Genomic DNA, 18,134 nt, shown 5'->3' on the forward strand with positions numbered 1-18,134 from the left:
TAGATCGACAAGCCCATTTAAGTTATTATTCAGTACTTCAAACAAAGTGTTTGAAAATGGTTCAACTCTCTATGACGTTGACTTCACAACACGTTTCGTTATCTTTTTTTCTGTCCATGGTGTAACACGATGTTCCAATGTTCCTGTATATTTAAATAAATAATACTTAGTAAAATATATGATAAGTTACGAATTTAAAGAAATAATACATGCATGGTTTCTTTTCTTGTAGTACCACTGTTGAATAGAGGCTCGAAAAAACTCCATTAACATAATAATGGGTAATTTTCGGGAATGACAACTTAGAGCGTTGATTGATTCTGCACTATTAGACGTCATAAAACCATATCTTGCTCCAAGTTGATGTACTATTGACCATCTTTCAAACCCGACATCTTCTAGTGTTTGAGCACACTGAGGCAAAACACGCCTTAAACAGTTTATATGCTTATTAAAATCCACTTCCCGATAAGCTTTTACAGCCTTCCAGTATGCCAATTTGTGATTTTTTATACCATCAGACCTTGATTTTAGATTTCTATACAAATGAACACCTCAAAATCCATGAAAAGCATGTGGGAAACACCTTCTAACGGCGTTGTCAATTGAGTTTGCCCTATCGGATATGATTGTCAGATTGCTAATAGGACCTATGCAATCCCTAAGATGCCCCATAAACCATGTCCATGAATCAAAGGTTTCAGATTTGCCAACCCCGTAAGCTATTGGCAGTATCCCATTGTTAGCATCCATGGCTACTGCTAATAAGTTTACTCAAAGGTATCGACCTTTTAAATGTGCTCCGTCAACTATAATAACTAGGCGCATGCAATTAATAAACGAACGAATCTACAAAATCATATACACAAGAAATATAATCATTTAAATGTGAAATGCATGTAACTAACAAAAATGAGTCAACAAAATTATATTGATTTACTAACCGCAGCACCGATGGCGATAAACAACAACTCAAAGCGTCCATCTCTATCTGTTTTGATATGTGTTACCAACCCAGGATTTTTCAGCTTTAAATTGTGACAATAAGCCGGCAGTTGGGAAAACGATGCTTCTGGCGACCCCCTCAACAATTCCAAGGCATAACATTTGGCTCTTCAAGCTTGAGAATATGAGATACTAATCTTGAACCGAGCATTCATGTCAGTCATAATTTCATGTCCTCGATATACCCTGCCATTCAAAAACATTAACTCAGCCAGAAAACCACCTAACACCTTTTGTTTGCCTGTCTATGGTGAGGAAAAACTTGGGTTCTTGAACATGTATGTTTATCAATAAAAGTCCTAACTTGAAACATTTCGCAATCTTTTATCCTCTTTGCAATCATACGCCATGTACAGTTTTTGTCAATCATACACCTTGTTTTGAAACGATCTTTGCTTGATTTGTTAACTTTTAGTTGATAGCCATCTTCCACACATTTCGTATAAAAAACTATCTTCAAGTCTTCCTTTGTATCAAAACAATCATCTTTCTTGATACGAATAATTTTTGTGTAACAATCAACTGCTATCTTTACCAACTCTTCTTCCGGTATCTGAAGTAATTCTGGCATATTCCAGTTATACTCCCGTGGCATTTTCTTCGGGGAATTTTCTTTGGGGATTTCTTCTTCTTCTTTTTCTTCTTCAGTGTTATATGAATTACAGAATGGATGTTCAACATGTTCATTTACAGTCGTAACTTCCTCCTCATTATCATCAACAACATCTTCCTCGGCAACGACTGTTTCATCATCAAAATTCGGGTATTGGCCAATATCAAAATCATTACACGCAGGGGCTGTTTCTTCTTCTAAAAAATCATCAAAATCCGAGTATTGACCAAGATCAAAGTCCGGGTATTGACCAAGATAAAATTTCGAATACTGACTAGTACTTACAATTTTTTCTGTTGTCTCATCATCGTCTAACTGGTCAATACGAAAACCGAAATTTGGTGTTGAAAGTTGATTGGGATTTGGATTAGGGAAAGATTGTGGGTTTTGAGATTGTGTTTGATATTGGAAATGTGGTGAAACAAAATTTGCTTGGTGATGAAATTGTGGTGGAACCATTGAATTTTGAGCACCATAAACTGGGGTTGAAAAACTTAGTTGATTACTACCCGCTACTGACCCAACTTCACTACTTCTAGGTTCAACAACATACAATGTAACATCATCACTTGAAACACTAATGTAAGCAATGAATCGTTCAACATCTTCATTGTCGGATAACAAATAAACTTTACCATTTCTCTGATAAGATAGCCTAAATCCACTTAAGGGCTCTAAATTCAATTTATTTGCAACACGTAACATTAGAGTTTCATAAGTTAACTTTTTTAATGACAGTTTTAGTTGAAGATTCATGGGTAAAGTCATATATTGTAAAACACCTTGAATATTCTCCCATGACCCTCCAAAATACAAATCTATCCAAACATGATCAACATTAGATGATTTCATTATTGTAAATTAATTTACTAAACAAACGAGCTGCGAAACTAAAACCTGTTGCCGGATGGGGAATGATGTCGTTGGATATAGGAACGGATGTCGCCGGAGAGAGTGATAGATGGAGATGAAATGAGTTGCGATTTAGGGATTTAGGTTATGAGTTGCTGCTGCTGCGTAGTTATATACCCAAAACATTTGTGTTGCGAAACTAAAACCTGTTGCGAATTCAGAAATCGAGTTGCGAATTTGAAATTCATTATTGCGATAGTCAGAATCTCGTTGCGATTTACAGATTCGCGTTGCGATTTACAGATTCGCATTGCGATTTACGTATTCGCATTGCGAATTAGGAAAATCGCAACGTGGATTTGGGAAATCGCAATGCGATAGTCAGAATCGCGTTGCGAATCTGGAAACTAATTTGCGATACCGGAGATCGCGTTGCGAATTATCGATCGCATTGCGATTTAGTTGGTCATTTTGGCAAATCCAAAAAAAGTTGGTTAAAATCGTATATTATAAGACATTTTTGGTCACTGAGATTATTTTCTCTAAAGATTTCTAAAAGTACTTATAGTTAAAAAAATACTTGTTTTGATTACAACATCAATGTCAAACAGATAAAATATAAAAAATTATTGTAAAAACGATCGTTTTAAAAAAATATAAACATTTTAAATTTTAAATATAAAATATTAAAAAGTTAAATATAAAAACACTATTATTTATTATTATTTATTAAATAAAAATATTAAAATATAAATATTAAAATTAATATATATTTACTATAAAATTAAGAAAAACTAAACATGAGCAAAAAGTAAAAAAGATTAAAATATCAAATATACGAGAATAAATATTATATTATTTAAGAATAAGAGTCAAATCTCCGTATTAGTACGAATAAATTGAGTTCTAAGCAATTATTTGTATTGCATTACAAATAATTCTCATCCAATCAAAATTTATATTATTTTAATCACAAATTTATTAATTCATAAATATCTTTTTAATATCATAACATGCTAATACCAATTTTTTTTAGATATATCAAAATTTGAATCTAATTCTAAAATATCTACACTCTATCATACTTAATAACATTATTATGTGTTCCAAAATAAATATACTAATACCAATAGTGATGAAAACAAAATACTTAAGTGAAAGAATCAAAATTTAAGAGGGGCTAAATATAAAAACCAAAAGGCTAAAATGCTTAACATATATTTGTAATATTTTAAATTTTAAATATTTATATTTTAAAAAAATCATACAAGCCATTGAACTTTTTAAAAAGATCAATTTGGCTGTTGAACTTGGAAAAAAATTAATTTAGCACATCTATCACAACATCAGCTACATTAAACACCGTTGACTGTCATGCCATCATCATAAAGTGCCACATCAACATCGTAACAGTCAACGATGAAATCGGTGGTCAAAAAATCATATTGAGTTATTCTTCTAAATTCGAGAAACATATTAAGCGCAAAAAAATTCGAGAACCATGTTAATTTTTTAGAAAAGTACACGGGCTGATGTACCATTTTGTCAATATTTTAAACCACTTATGAAAAAATGGCCAGCGGTTTAATTTTGAAAACTATTTAAAAAAATATAATTTTATTTTCAAATTTATTTTTTATGAAACAAATATACTCTATTATAAATTTAAATGAAAATTGCGGAAATAGTGTATTTCGGGTCTGGCAAAACTCAAGTTTTTAAGGACAAAATTTATCCCTTCTGAGAAAGAAATGAATAAAAATTTAAAATCATGGTAAGATGATCATGTCAGGGACAGCAGTAGTTCTGAGGTCTAAGATGAAGAGTTTGACGTCAAATTACTGTCAGCTAATGAAATAAGGTTAGTCGGAGGATAAACTCGTCAGCAGCACTTTCGGCGAAGGGGACAAAAATGTACAATCCTTAGCGCTTCAGATCGTCACTCACCGCCTGTCAGAGCCGGCCACAACATACGATCATATTTACATTCAAAATTTCGGACAATATAACACCCAACAATCCTCGACCCCTCAATGACGCTTATATTACAGAAGCATGTGCAGCCATGGATCCTGCCACTGGGGTTTAATTATTTTTTTCAAAACTTAAAGATCTAATTGAAAGTTTTAAAAGATTCGAGGATTTTCTTTAAAAAACTAGATATCTCACTAAAATTTCTAAAATTTTTGAGACGATAATTTTGGAAAAACTTAAAAAAACATTTTAAGAATTTTAATTGAAAATATCAAAAAATTCTTAGACAATTAAAATTTTGGGTAAATTACATATTTAGTCACTCGTCTATTCTCACAATTTCAGTTTAGTCATTTAATTATTTTTAAAAAAATCATACATAGTTATCCTATTTTTTTAAAAAAAAAATTAAAAAAGAATAGTTAAGAGACCAAAACGAAATTGCTGGAATAGGTGGGTGATTAAATACATAGTTATCCAAAAAAAATTTAAAATTTTGAAAGTTATAAAAGGGCATAGGTTTATTGCAAATTTCCCAAAATTTGTCTCCGTGCATGTGTTAGCAGAAACATGATTTAGATCTTTTTGGGAAAAAAAAACCCAAACATAATTCAGCAGTAGAGATTCCATGAGAGATGTCAGTAGAGAAAAAGATAAGAGAGAAGCGGAGGGGTGTTGGGGGGGTAATCTTGAGTGGCCTGCAACAGCCAATAAATATTACAATAAATCCAGTATCAAGGGCACTTCAACACAAGCGTCACATCCTTGAGTGATTCCAGTTATCTTCATATTGATCCATGAACTCGTCGTTGAATTTCTTGAAGCTCGACATGATGGCTGGCATGTCTTCCTCGGCAGGTAAAATTGTTGTCCTCAAGTGGAAGACCCTATCAGAAACAGTGAAACATTTAAGCATTTTGCAAAACTATCAAAAACAAATGTCAGAACCGATCCATGCAAATCATCGAACATGACCAGAACGGAAATTCTCGAGAAGGGTATGTTTTGAAGATGATTATTAGAAACTGGAAGCGATGAATGAATGGAGAAGTACCCGTCTTTCTGTCCGAATCCGGAACCAGGGACGGTGGAGATGCCTGTTGCTTCCAACAACTTGAGACAGTAGAACACATCTGGGACCTTTCCTGCCTTCTTGGCTGCTTCTATAGCTTTCGGAGGCAAGCGTATTTGAGGAAAAGAATACATGGCACCTGCAGGATTACCAAGAAGAAAACATTAAAAAACGATGGCGGAAAACGAATGATTTCGTGTGACCGGTTGATAACAACAACGATTTACCTTCAGTGAAATTACAAACCACGTTCTTGCAGCTGTTAAATCCATCAGTCATTAACCTTGCTCCTCTTCTCAATGATTCAAGGATTCCTCGGCTGCGAGTTTTAAACTGCATTGTTAGTTTAAACTTGAAAGGAAAAACGTACGTTAAACGAGTCTCCGTATGCATACCTTTCCCTAAGGAATTGCTCATATGAAATGTCCCCAGGTTTGAGTGGGTTGACCATCAATCCCATCTGCAAAGAGAAGAGGAAGCTTATCTTAAGGTTAAAGAGAACCACAGCCCGAACTTAGAAGCGCAGAAAATCTGATGGCATTGACTCACAAATATCTGAGCAGGAACATTAGGACTGAGTGCTATTGATGCAATCTTGTAGATCTCATCAACTGTCTGTAATATAAGATCAGGAAAGCAAAACAGGACTGAGCATCCATTCAATGATCCGAATTATGTTCAATTCCCGAAGGAAGAAAGTCTATGATTGTTAAGATGTAACACGGTAAAGCAATTTAGTTGCATTGATAAATAGCAAGAATCATATTGAGTTTATCCATTTGACAATATCATCGAAGTAGCGACATTTGGGAGAAATTCTTCGCTCGCTCTGAAGTGCACGAAACTTTTTAAAGCTAATTAAAACGACGCAAACCTTGGGAGAAAGGTTGGTCATCTCAAAGTATCCTCCTCGCTGCCCACATTCACCCCAATATCCTTTGGACACGGTGTGGAAAGAAACGAGCTGCACTTCCTTGCTTATGGGAGGCCCCATATCCATCAAAACCTTCAATTGGTAAAAGGAAAAGTAGGCAACTAAAAGAATTAGCATCCCATAAAAATCATTCAGATGTAGCTTGATATAACAGCATGATAGAATTTACCTTTCTAGCACTGATAAAGGGACGCTCGTCCTGGTATATATTCTGTTGATAAACCTCGTCTCCAAGTAACACTAAGTTTTCTTGGTAACAGAAGTTCAGTATTTCTCTTAAGTTAGCTTCACTGAGACACTGTCCAGTAGGGTTCCCAGGGTTAATGATCACCATTGCTCTCACCTGGTTATATAAAGCATAAAAGAGTAAATTTGGGAAGTTAAACTGATTGGTGCCAGCCAAAATCAATCAGTTTTTTAAGTTCCAACATGCAGAATGGGATTATTTAGTCAAACAAATTATATAACGCTTATGATACTTAAGACCACCACTTTTTATCCATCATTTCATCTAATTGTGATGTTTGCGTAGTTTCAGACCATATTTGTCAAATTCTTTAGTTTCAGACCATATTTCTCATTCTTTTGTAAACGCGAAAAACGAAAAAGTATACTAACAGTTATTCCTTTGAAGCGAGCCTGTGCAACTGATTCACGAAGATTGTTAATATCTAACCCCCAGTTTGCAGTCTCTTCCAGGTAGTATGGAACAAGTGAACCACCAAGGAGAGAGATTGTAGCCGAGTAAAGTGGATACTGTGGGACAGGAACCAATATCTGGCAAAGCAAAGTTTTTAATAGTATTATCAGAGCATTATGCATTGGGAACATAGCAAATTCGAGATGATACAGATGATGAAATTATCTTTTAGAAAAATAGATGAGGAAAATATGTTACCCCATCCCCTTGGCCGCGGATAATACAATTCAAGATCTGCATCACACCTTTGCTGGCACCATCAGTGAGAAATATGAGTTCTGGGTCGCTGCCATTGGAAAAAGAAGCAAATAACCACTAAGATTACAACTTTGGAACCAAAAATGTGATTTTTTCTGTACGAAAGGCGCTATCGTGAGTGATAGCATCTAGATTATCACCTAGGATACCCATCCCGCCTTTCAATGAACTCAGCTACCTCCTTCCTGACTCCTGGAATACCTCTGGAATCACTGTATGCACCTAGATAGATAGTGAAGGAACAAATGTTATTTACATTGCAGATCATATTCAAATTCCTTTAAATACCATTGGGAGCTGTTCATAGATCAGCTATAATAGGATAATTGTAAAGTAATAGCTAAATATAGAAATAATTCGATTAGTAGATTATTTAAGAAGCACATAGACTGAAGAATACAAAGCGCAAACTGGAGGTATTTCAGGTGATTGAACAACAATTTTCATATAAATAGCTCAACGATATACCTAGACCACCAGAAGTCAATGAAAGGTAATGTTTAGCTCTTGCGATTGCATCTGATGGAAATAGAAGTCCTACATTAGGATCATCTAGCAGAAATGGAGCTTGGCACAGAGCAACCACCTGCAGTAGCAAAGATTTATCAGTTCAAATACATGCTATTAACAACTGGATGAGCAAAATACATTAATTCCAACAGATAAACTGAACTAAATAGAACTTTTAAACATATACCTGTCGAGGGAAAGTCAGTGGTTTTTGTCCAAGAGCATGAGGGTTGCCAACATTTGTGAAAATAATCTGCAGACACAAAAATAAAGCCACGAAACAAGTTAACATATACACATCTGTTTCGTAATTGAAAATTTAACAGCACCATGTTTTTACAGATCAATTCAAAAATCACATGCAAAATCATCAGCCATACTTCCCAAAACACCATAAACATAGAATTCTGAAAAACACATACTTCTTGAGAGGCATTAAATACATGGAAATGCAGTTTCCCAGCACATACGGGACTTTAGTAAAACATAGGGATTTCATATACTGCACAGAGGTTTATGCAGACATTTTAATTTGTCCATCGACAAGAATTCTGTCGATAAAAGTTCAGACAAACAATGAATGTCGAATCAACTCATCAAGGCAGGCATTTAACTAGGAAACTCTTAATACACTAAATAACTTACAGTTCTAAAAAGAAAAGAAAATCACAAGAACAAGAACAAGTTCTGTGCGGTAAATAAGGACTAGACTAACAATGACAATTTCTGAAAAATATACAAGAACACTCTGGTTTTTAAATGCCCCAACAAAGAATATGTAGGAAACTGGAATTTACACATTCTCAGTTGATTACAAAAGCTAAAATACCCCAAATATAAACTACTGCTGCTTCAACTAGTTGTTACTGAACTGGATGGTCAAATAAAATAAGGAGAAAGCAAGCAAAAACATACCTTCTTCCCTTCCTTCTGAAGCTCAGAAGCTCGAAGATACAATTCCCCTCGGACTGCATATTGAACTTTCTTCACGTTTTCGTTCAGTGTCTCATAATCTAATGCTTTAGGAACCATGATACACAACTTCCTTAAACTTACCAATCTATAGACTCAGTACTCAAACCTGTTAGAAAACCTTAAACCATAAGTCGAACTTTAACTTTTTGATTTTGTATAAAAGAAATTTGTTCGTTTTCCAGTTCCAATATGAGAATAACAATCGCCAAAACAATTCGAGCGCAATAATAAAATCACTCTAAAAGCATAAATCTTAAAAATCGGCTCCAAAGCTCATCTGACACCCAAAAGCACGCATCAACGAAAATAATTAAAAGGTATTAACTATCACTGAAAAAAACCCAGAGTACTTGATTGAAAAACTATGCAGAGAAATGCATTTATAAATTAAAAAAGAAAAGTAAATAAGTAAATGGTCTCAATCAATATAATCACATAATTAACTTAAAACACGAACCCAAGAATCTGCAAAAGAATCAATTAAAGTTTCAGAACCCAAACTCAGTTAATCATAAATCACCAGAAATCCCAACAGATTACCCTTAGACTCAACAGATTACCCAACAGATTTTGTGTAGTTGGTTAAGTTGCAGGTGTCAGTATACTTTTCGTGTCAAGGAAAGACTAATATATAAAAGATGTGGCAGCGTGTTAAATGAGTTAAAAATGGCAGTGGCTGAAGCAGAACCACTGAAAATTGGATTATTTCAAAAAATGTGGGAATTTGGGCGTTTTATCTTCAAAAATCGAACGACAAATTGTTGTTGTTTTTTTTATAGAATTATTTGGGTATTATTTAGCATAGTGACAAAAGTCGAGGTGGATGTCTTATGATGGATGGCATATGCTTTTCCGTTGCTCTGATTATGACATCGTTGGTTATAATATTGCTCAGGGAATGGGTTTGGATTTTGGACCAATCATCAATATTAGTTTTCATTTGTTCATTTAGTTATTTATTTATTTCCTAAAGTAGTGTAATGAGAAAAATAATTTAACAAAATCAAGTGGTAAGTAGTTTGATATCGCTTAAGTAAGGTTTCAAGTTTAAATTTTTGTGCATGATCGAAAGGATAACAGAATAAATAATATTAATTAAGAAAAAATTATTGAATGATTTCAGTAATAAAATTAATTGTTATTATTTTAAAAAAAATTAAATTCAAATGATTATATCTACAAACTGTGTCCTTGTTAAATCAAATCTCAATTTACCTCTATTATTTAATTTCATTGCCTTAGTGGATTTGGAATACAACGTGGGCCGGGTTCACTTGGAATAACCAGAAATCTAACAGTCTACCCCATGTTCGAAGTTCACTATAAAATAAGCATAAAATTTAAGAAATGATAAAAAATGGCGGGATCTTTGGCAATTGTAGAAGCTGATCGCCATGAGAACGAAGAGCTGGTAAAGTCCATTAAAGGGCAATGGAAAATTCATTTTGCTCGTTTCATACTCCATCCATCTCTCCCTTCCACCTGTCGCTCTCTCGTACCTCTCACTAAGAGACAACGAAGTCGCTCGCGTGGAGGCAACTGGATCGCCACATCATCTCCAGCCGCTTCTCTGCAGATCATCAATGATCTCTCAAGCTCCGAAACTATCCTCACCGTTTCTTTAAGCGGGAAGATCCTTGTAAGTTGCTCTTTACTAACTCCTCTAGATCAATCTCTTAAGCAGATTATTGATTCTGTTTGATTGATCGCTAAAATAACTAGGAAAACGAAATTTCATTTTATCGGTATTAAGTTGACAGTTAAGCAAATTAGGATCTCGCTAGTTTTAAGTTGTTCGATCAATCTCTTAAGCCGTTTGTTAGTTATGTTTGATTGATCATTAAAAATGATGAGGAAAACGGATTTTCGTTTTAACTGAAATAAATCGAGTGTTAAGCAAATGAGAATGAATCCAGGCTCGGAGAAGCTTATTGATTGTTGATTTCTCATAGTTGCTTTCAATCCCTCTACTTTTCGAGCTCAAATTTGAATTTATATTCCCGTTTCATCGTCCTTCTCCGTGTTTTCTTAGATCAATTTTCTGGAGCTTCAAGAAAGTTGTCTTATACGTATTTACTTGTTGATTCTTTTCATTTTCAATTCTCTCATTTATAGTGTACAAGGGATGTTGAAAGTCGTGTAGACGAAAGTATATTCAAGATTAGACTCTGGTTGTAGTTAATTTGATTTGTTCTCAAAATATCAATTCAATTTGCATTTTACTTGTTAACAGCTTGGCGGTTTTCCTAGCGCATTATTTTGCGATCTTATTATATTTGGATTTGTTTCATCATATGATTGTGTTCTGCTGTTATAAGGAAATTGTATTCTGTTATTTGGAGTAGGAAGAACACTACATATCCAATCTGCACTTCTCCTCTGGCCTCAAATCCAATGCATCCCTGAAATTCCTGCTAGGGGCAGCAGAGCTGTTTTTGTAAGCTACAAAGACTGCACTGAAGAGGTAAGCCTGTTACAAGGGACACACATAGATATGTTCCTTTTGCTCTTGCTTAAGGAATTTCATTGTTACCGTTAAAATGTGTTTCATAGGAGCAAAAAAGGAAAGTTATTTTACGTGTTTGTAAAGTGAATATATATATATATATAGGAACTTCATTAAACAAATGATGTTGTAGAAAAATGCTTGCAAACTTTCCTTTTGTTTCTCATTCTAAACCCACTTAATGAAGATATCGTCTCCCAAAGTGATCTTAGAATGGGAAACTATGCAGTGTAGGACATGATCAAGATATTTTAAATAGATATAAGCAGTAAGAATTGCTACTTTTCCTTTGAAGGCAGACCAAAACAAAGTTCAGCATCTTTCTTCATCACAGAAAACTCATGGAGCTCTCTATTTATATTTTTGCAGATTCAGAAGTTTGCTTTGCGGTTTTCTACAAATCATGAGGCAGAATCGTTCATGAATACTCTGCAGGTAGAAATACAACTATAGAAATGTATACTTCTTGTAATAATATTGATTTTTATTATTATTATAGATTCATCCATATCCAATAAGTTTGCCCTGCTGCTGGACTTTTTATCTTTTACACTGGAATGATTATTTTTTCTCTTTCTCAGGAGAAGTTCAAGGGTGAAGTTGAAATTGAACCTTTAAACACTGATTTTGGATCTGATTTTTCACCACAATCAGAATTCATATCTAGTAATAGACTTCCTTCTAGGTAGATATGAAACTTGAAATGCTACACTTACCAATTTGTTTCTTGCAGAATATTTAAAATATGTTATTGGATTAATCAGAAGACAAATTATTAGGAACACTAGGAAGTATGTCTCAAAGACAAATCTAAAAAGAGCTAATGACTTTGTCTGCAGAGCCAATCAAGAGTTGACTGATGTGAATCTGGATGGTTCTTACACACCACAAATGTCTCCCAGTTTGAGCTATGAAATTAGACATCAGTCATTTGATCAAGATCCAATTCTTAATAACAATTCTGATGGTTCTTACGCGCCACAAATGTCTCCCAGTTTGAGCTATGAAATTAGGCAGCAGTCATTCGATCAAGATGCAATGCTTAATAACAATCTTGAAGGAATTTTTCAACCCTTGCCCCCCAGTTTCACGTCATTACTGACCAATTGCTGCGCTGAAAAGGGTAGATTTCTTGACCTGGATATAGATAGGGATATCCAGCAACTGACTTCATAACACATTTTCCTTAATTGTTGTAGCTACCAATCAACCCAGAGTGTCTGAGGAAATTGATCTCAAATCCCAAATTGCGGTAATGGTTTCTAACTATTTGTCGATATTTTTGCTATTACTTTCAGTATGTAGAAGGTAAAGAGTACCTTATTGCTGCATGGTTTGGCATGTAAGTGATGTCTACGAGATTGTTCCTTCATTGACAATTCTGTTTTTTCCCCGCAGAAATATATGGAAGATTCTTCCTTCCAAGGTACCTTTTATTTCTTTTTCACTTAAATTTTGTAAAACTCTGTTTGAATTGGGGCATTGTCTCAATTAAACCATATTAACAATTCGCTAGGAATAAATTGTTTGATGCCCATTTGCTAAAGTTCGAGAGATTATTTTTACAGATTTGTTGACTAAAGTAGAGAAAATTATCAGTGACGTTGGTGCTGACATGCTGCTGTAAGTTGCTTTATCTGCTTGAGCTTTCGAACATGCTAGAGGTACTTATACATTGAATGCTAGGTTTCTTTTATTATTTTTATAATTAGTGATGATACTACTATTTCTCAATTACGTGCAAACAGACAAATTAGCTTACAAGTAATTATACTTTGGAACAAACAACCTTGTAGCTGAATTACAAGTTCTAAGCCCCCTTAAAACCAAAAGTCATTGAAATGCCAAATGGATTCTGTTTAGGATATTGCTGAGGAAAAGCCCAGCTGAAACGCCAATTCTTCAGTAAATTGTGACGTAGATCCTTAACAGATTCCAAACCTTGCCACTTGTCAGAAGATCTGACAGTTTGAGTCGAAATTACGGCATCTTTTGGCCGGCAGCGTGAATAGAATAGATAACACCTAAATAGTAAATATATACACGACGGAATACGCCATGATCGTATAAGTTGTGAAGTAACTTTTGTTTGACCAATGGTGAGTTTTTCCTCCCTGTTAATTTTTATATAGCTAGCAAACGAAGGCTACTGATTAGTTCAGAAACAGATTCATAAAAGTCCACATATAGAACTATACATGGTTTAATCATGTCAAGTAGTTGTTAAATTCTCAGTAATCTGATTTAATAATGGTGCTTTCGTTCTCCTTGTGCTGGATATAGTTAGCAAGATAGGATTGCAAGCAAATTGCTGTAGACTGTAGAGTTTATCAAAGCCCGATGGAGCATGAAAGTGGGGGCACTAGAACTGCCCGTAAAATTTAAAACCAGAGTAAAAAGTGTAAAAAGACTAAAAAGTTTTCTTTACTAGATAGGATTTCAGCTTAGAACTTCCAGCCTGAGTGCCTGTTAGTCTAGTATTACTATAATTTTACTGGACATGAATATACTTTTATTTAAAAATAATAATTAATTGTTGGAATGTCTGCATTATCCAAGCACCATAGCTGCTAATTCATTAATTACACAGTATTTGACCTACTTTCAAACTATTAAATCGAAAAACTGGGAACACTCAATCGACAGAAAATTATTCTGTTACAAACCAGGAGACAGGCATGTGTATGGAAGGCGAGTTAACCAAGGTACTACAACTCAGTTTCTCTTGGCTTTGGTTAAAAAGAGTCAACGTCCTGTAAAATAATAGTAATACTAACATAAGTATAAACCTCATGGTATGCAGCCCTTGTTTTATAAAAATCTAAAACTCGCATTGCACGAACGAATGCCATACATATTACAGCGTGCAATATATTTAATCCACGAGAATGAGTTGGCTTCTCTATGGCATTTTCTTGCTTTATAACTAATAATGTTACATATGAATCATGGTTAGAGTCAGGAAGCAGAAACGAATGTAATATTTTATATTAGGAATGATGAATTTATAAAATTTTAGGATTAAAAATATATTATCTATTAAAATTATAAAAAAAATATAAATTAGAATTTGAAAAATACATATTATCCCTGCCCAGAAGTAATAAGCAAAAGAACTTCGTATTGTAAGCATCGACGAGTGTCCACTAAAAGATAAACCCATGGTAATATTCCAAACTGAGGGTTTGCAAATTGTTTGTTTTGTCATCTCCAAAGAATCTTAAACCCCCTTTTTCTTATTATACTAAACTTGGTGGGGGAGGGGGGGTTCCACTTGGAAGCACTGAAAAATACCCCAGTAAGCCAGCAAACATGTGCAAACAGAAACTAAAACAAAGACCCTCGTTTCCATCATGATTTCATCTAATGTTCTTTCACTCTTTCATTGCGAAAAATCGAGTTTCCCATGCTCATAACCATGGTTTCACTTTCACACCATCTCCTTGTTTGCCTTACGCTCCCTTTATTGGCAGCTCTACTTGCTAGAATCTGTAAAGCCGATGTTATCTTCCCTTTTAATTGCTCATCACAACAAATCAAGAAATGTGATGCCATGTTATACCACATCAATGCCGGTCTAAACGACGACCAGATTGCCTCTTTTTACTCCGTTGATCCTTCAACTTTCCGCCCCATTTCCCACGGAAAAAACCAAAATTACCTTATACCAGTCACCTGTTCTTGTGAGGACATCGGTAACGACACCATAGCATACTTCTACGATGTTTCCTACACGGTGAAAGAACACGACACGTTTCAGGATGTTTCGACAAGTATTTACAGCGGACAAGCTCTCGAAGTTGGTGATGAAGCGAGTAGTTTCAATCCAGGGAACAAAGTACCAATGAATCTGATATGCGGATGCATGGAGAGTCAGTCAAAAACCATAGTCACATACACAGTTCAGCAGGGCGATTCTTTGACAAGTATTGCGGCTCAGCTATGGACTAACATAAAAGACATAGAAAGATTGAACAGCAATCTGACTCAAAACCCTGATTTTATAATTTCCGGTTCGGTCCTATACGTGCCTATGGACAATGACAGAATTCCAGCGCCAAGGAAAAGTGAGTACTGAGTAGTGTTTCAATTCAGGATCATGCTCTTTTTTCATTTCAAAACAATATTTTAGCAGATAAAAATGTTCACTGTTTTGTACTGATTTAATCATGGTATTCCTTGTTTTTGCCGTTAATTATCAGGGGGAGGAGGAGGAGGAAGTAAATGGACAATCCTTATCGTCGTATTATCGGTAGTTGCATTTTTTTCGACGATTGCATTGCTCATCTTTCTCATACGAAGAAGAAAAGGAAAAAAAATGAGCGTGGAGGATCCAAAGCCATTATCCAAAAGCATGATGAGTGGCAGAACATTTTCATTGCAAACCCAGTTTCCCTACACCAAAAACATGGAAGGTAAGGACTATAGATGAATAGAGTAGGGAAGAAGCAATTAAATCATCTGTACTGCATTTTCTTGTTGCAGATGTAACAGCTTTTGAATCAGAAATACCAATGATATATAGCCTGGAGGAGATTGAAGAAGCTACAGATAATTTTGATGAAAGGAAGAAAATTGGAAGTGGGGGATATGGTTATGTGTACCATGGAATACTAGGGTCAAAGGTACCAAGCTTTCGTTTTGTTGTTGATTTTTCTACTTAAATGGAAAAGACTTAATCTTTCTGCACTACCAGGAGGTTGCGATAAAGAAGATGAAATCGAACAAATCGAAAGAGTTCTTCGCTGAACTCAAGGTCTTATGCAAGGTCCATCACATAAATGTGGTAAGTTTGCCGAGTTACCGACCATTAACTCTTGTTTAATTTGTCTCAGAACATGAGTCATCACGTGTTCTACTTACTTACAGGTTGAGCTCTTGGGATTTGCTAGTGGAGATGATCATCTCTACTTGGTTTATGAGTATGTCCAGAATGGATCACTCAATGATCATCTCCATGATCCGTTGTTGAAAGGTCACCAGCCACTCTCTTGGATAGCAAGAACGCAAATCGCACTCGATGCTGCGAAAGGCATCGAATACATTCACGACCACACGAAAGCGCGGTATGTGCATAGGGATATCAAGACCAGTAACATACTGCTTGATAAGGGTCTACGAGCGAAGGTACTAAAATGAACTCCTTTGTATTATATTTGCTGCTATAATCTTCACGAGACAATGAAAGTAATGCATTTCATTCGATTAGGTTGGAGACTTCGGATTAGCAAAGCTTGTTGAGAGAACAAACGAAGAAGATCTAATAGCAACACGATTGGTCGGAACTCCAGGTTACTTGCCCCCTGAGTAAGTTTTTAGCTTTCCATATAAATCACTAATGAAATGTTCTGTTTTCTTACAAAATCTGTTCCCAGACTGAGCTATTTTTTTCGCTGTTTATATGCTTATGGTGGAAAGATCGGTGATGGACTTACAAGTGACACCAAAATCCGATGTGTTCGCGTTCGGGGTGGTGCTGGCGGAGCTAATAACAGGCCAACGTGCTCTGGTTCGCGACAATAAAGAGCCGAACAAAATGAGATCATTGATAACAGTTGTAAGTAAATTGATTTCGATACAGTAACAGAGAAATTTAAGATTGAAACCTGTTCATTCACTCAAACATGTTCTCTAATTCCTTTCATTGTGCTAAGGTAAATAATATTTTCGAAGACGAAAACCCGGAAAAAGCTTTAGAAGAAGTGATAGATGGAAGTTTTAGAGGAAGCTATCCCATGGAAGATGTATACAAGGTATACATACATACATACATCCAACCCATATCTTCTTTCAATATAACATGAAAATAACATATATAGCTGGTGATTTTGCAGATGACAGAACTGGCGATGTGGTGCATGAGCGATGAGGCAGTGAACAGACCAGAAATGAGAGATGTTGTTTTAGCACTTTCCCAGATTGTGATGTCGTCGGTGGAGTGGGATGCGTCGCTGGGAGGGAATAGCCAAGTTTTCAGTGGGATTCACAATGGAAGATGAAAAATAGACAACCTCCATTTCACTCATTTCTCAGCTATTTTATATTAAACATACATAGCTGCAAATGAAAAGACAACTGGCCGTTTGTTATTGTTTCATACAAGCTTTTCCTTTGAAAGAGAAAAAAAAATGTTGGGAAAGAAAATTTGATTTTAGTCAAGAAGAAAATTGTGTAATTTTCTGATTTGTGTCTCTAATTGGAAAAAAAGCAATTCTAAGGAATTTAGTGTACATTTAGGGATAAAGCAATTCTAAATTTTTAATTCGATATTTCTTTTCACATTAGTCCTATAACTTGCAAATTTTAAAATTAATTTAATGATGTGATTTTGATATTATGTTACAATATATAATTTTAAAATGTCATATCATTTATAAAAAAAAATTGTAAAGTTTAAAGATTGGATATTTCTTTTATGTGCCAAAATTGTCAAGTTATTTTTTTATAATTATAATCAAATTAAAATAAAGTAAAAAAGTTGAGGACTAAATTTATTATCATGTTAATTTTATTAAATGTAATACTATTCTTATTAACTTTTTAGCGAAAAATGATCAACATTATTTTATAAATTAAGTGACAATTTTATAAACTTTTATAATTGAAATACTAAAAAAAGTGTTATATGACCATTGAGACTATTTTCGTATTTGACCCAAACTAAAAACAAATTCGTAACAGTGGCGCTTGAGTAACGAAGTAAAGCGGCGTCGTTTAATGCCTGAAGTTGTCTTA

General features: G+C 34.7%; 3 protein-coding genes across 3 annotated transcripts; 2 read left to right on the plus strand and 1 right to left on the minus strand.

The window, feature by feature from the left end:
- Nucleotides 1-5,166: 5,166 nt before the first annotated feature.
- LOC120206483 (glutamate--glyoxylate aminotransferase 2-like) lies at nucleotides 5,167-9,509 on the minus strand. The gene is made up of 14 exons (XM_039206121.1): nucleotides 9,434-9,509; nucleotides 8,834-8,999; nucleotides 8,106-8,171; nucleotides 7,877-7,994; nucleotides 7,549-7,630; nucleotides 7,349-7,436; nucleotides 7,069-7,227; nucleotides 6,620-6,793; nucleotides 6,391-6,522; nucleotides 6,066-6,131; nucleotides 5,912-5,976; nucleotides 5,744-5,835; nucleotides 5,499-5,655; nucleotides 5,167-5,331 (listed from the first exon to the last, which is right to left on the minus strand). The coding sequence occupies exons 2-14, from the start codon at nucleotides 8,948-8,950 to the stop codon at nucleotides 5,202-5,204; spliced, it is 1,446 nt and encodes a 481-aa protein (XP_039062052.1). The 5' UTR covers nucleotides 8,951-8,999; nucleotides 9,434-9,509; the 3' UTR covers nucleotides 5,167-5,201.
- Nucleotides 9,510-10,250: 741 nt separating this feature from the next.
- Nucleotides 10,251-13,026, plus strand: LOC120206473 (protein POOR HOMOLOGOUS SYNAPSIS 1-like). Its single transcript, XM_039206113.1, is given in 10 exon segments — nucleotides 10,251-10,532; nucleotides 11,239-11,271; nucleotides 11,274-11,357; nucleotides 11,769-11,834; nucleotides 11,981-12,084; nucleotides 12,239-12,366; nucleotides 12,460-12,522; nucleotides 12,599-12,651; nucleotides 12,798-12,825; nucleotides 12,968-13,026. Coding segments are annotated over 10 exon segments (900 nt in total).
- Nucleotides 13,027-14,757: 1,731 nt separating this feature from the next.
- LOC120206461 (lysM domain receptor-like kinase 3) lies at nucleotides 14,758-17,398 on the plus strand. The gene is made up of 9 exons (XM_039206106.1): nucleotides 14,758-15,466; nucleotides 15,602-15,814; nucleotides 15,885-16,024; nucleotides 16,096-16,185; nucleotides 16,269-16,526; nucleotides 16,609-16,706; nucleotides 16,818-16,956; nucleotides 17,054-17,152; nucleotides 17,234-17,398. The coding sequence occupies exons 1-9, from the start codon at nucleotides 14,806-14,808 to the stop codon at nucleotides 17,396-17,398; spliced, it is 1,863 nt and encodes a 620-aa protein (XP_039062037.1). The 5' UTR covers nucleotides 14,758-14,805.
- Nucleotides 17,399-18,134: the final 736 nt, after the last annotated feature.

Source organism: Hibiscus syriacus, unplaced genomic scaffold (assembly GCF_006381635.1).
Source record: "Hibiscus syriacus cultivar Baekdansim isolate YM2019G1 unplaced genomic scaffold, ASM638163v2 tig00013808_pilon, whole genome shotgun sequence".
Taxonomy (NCBI): domain Eukaryota; kingdom Viridiplantae; phylum Streptophyta; class Magnoliopsida; order Malvales; family Malvaceae; genus Hibiscus; species Hibiscus syriacus.

Excerpts from the sequence above, each read along its gene's own strand:
- LOC120206461 (XM_039206106.1), top strand. The coding sequence starts at position 14,806 with ATGCTCATAACCATGGTTTCACTTTCACACCATCTCCTTGTTTGCCTT. Across the intron at positions 16,186-16,268 it reads AGGTCCATCACATAAATGTG|GTTGAGCTCTTGGGATTTGC; the intron begins GTAAGTTTGCCG and ends ACTTACTTACAG. Across the intron at positions 16,707-16,817 it reads CCAGGTTACTTGCCCCCTGA|ATCGGTGATGGACTTACAAG; the intron begins GTAAGTTTTTAG and ends TATGGTGGAAAG.
- LOC120206483 (XM_039206121.1), bottom strand. The coding sequence starts at position 8,950 with ATGGTTCCTAAAGCATTAGATTATGAGACACTGAACGAAAACGTGAAG. Across the intron at positions 7,995-8,105 it reads CACTGACTTTCCCTCGACAG|GTGGTTGCTCTGTGCCAAGC; the intron begins GTATATGTTTAA and ends TTGCTACTGCAG. Across the intron at positions 5,836-5,911 it reads GAGCAATTCCTTAGGGAAAG|CCGAGGAATCCTTGAATCAT; the intron begins GTATGCATACGG and ends TAAAACTCGCAG.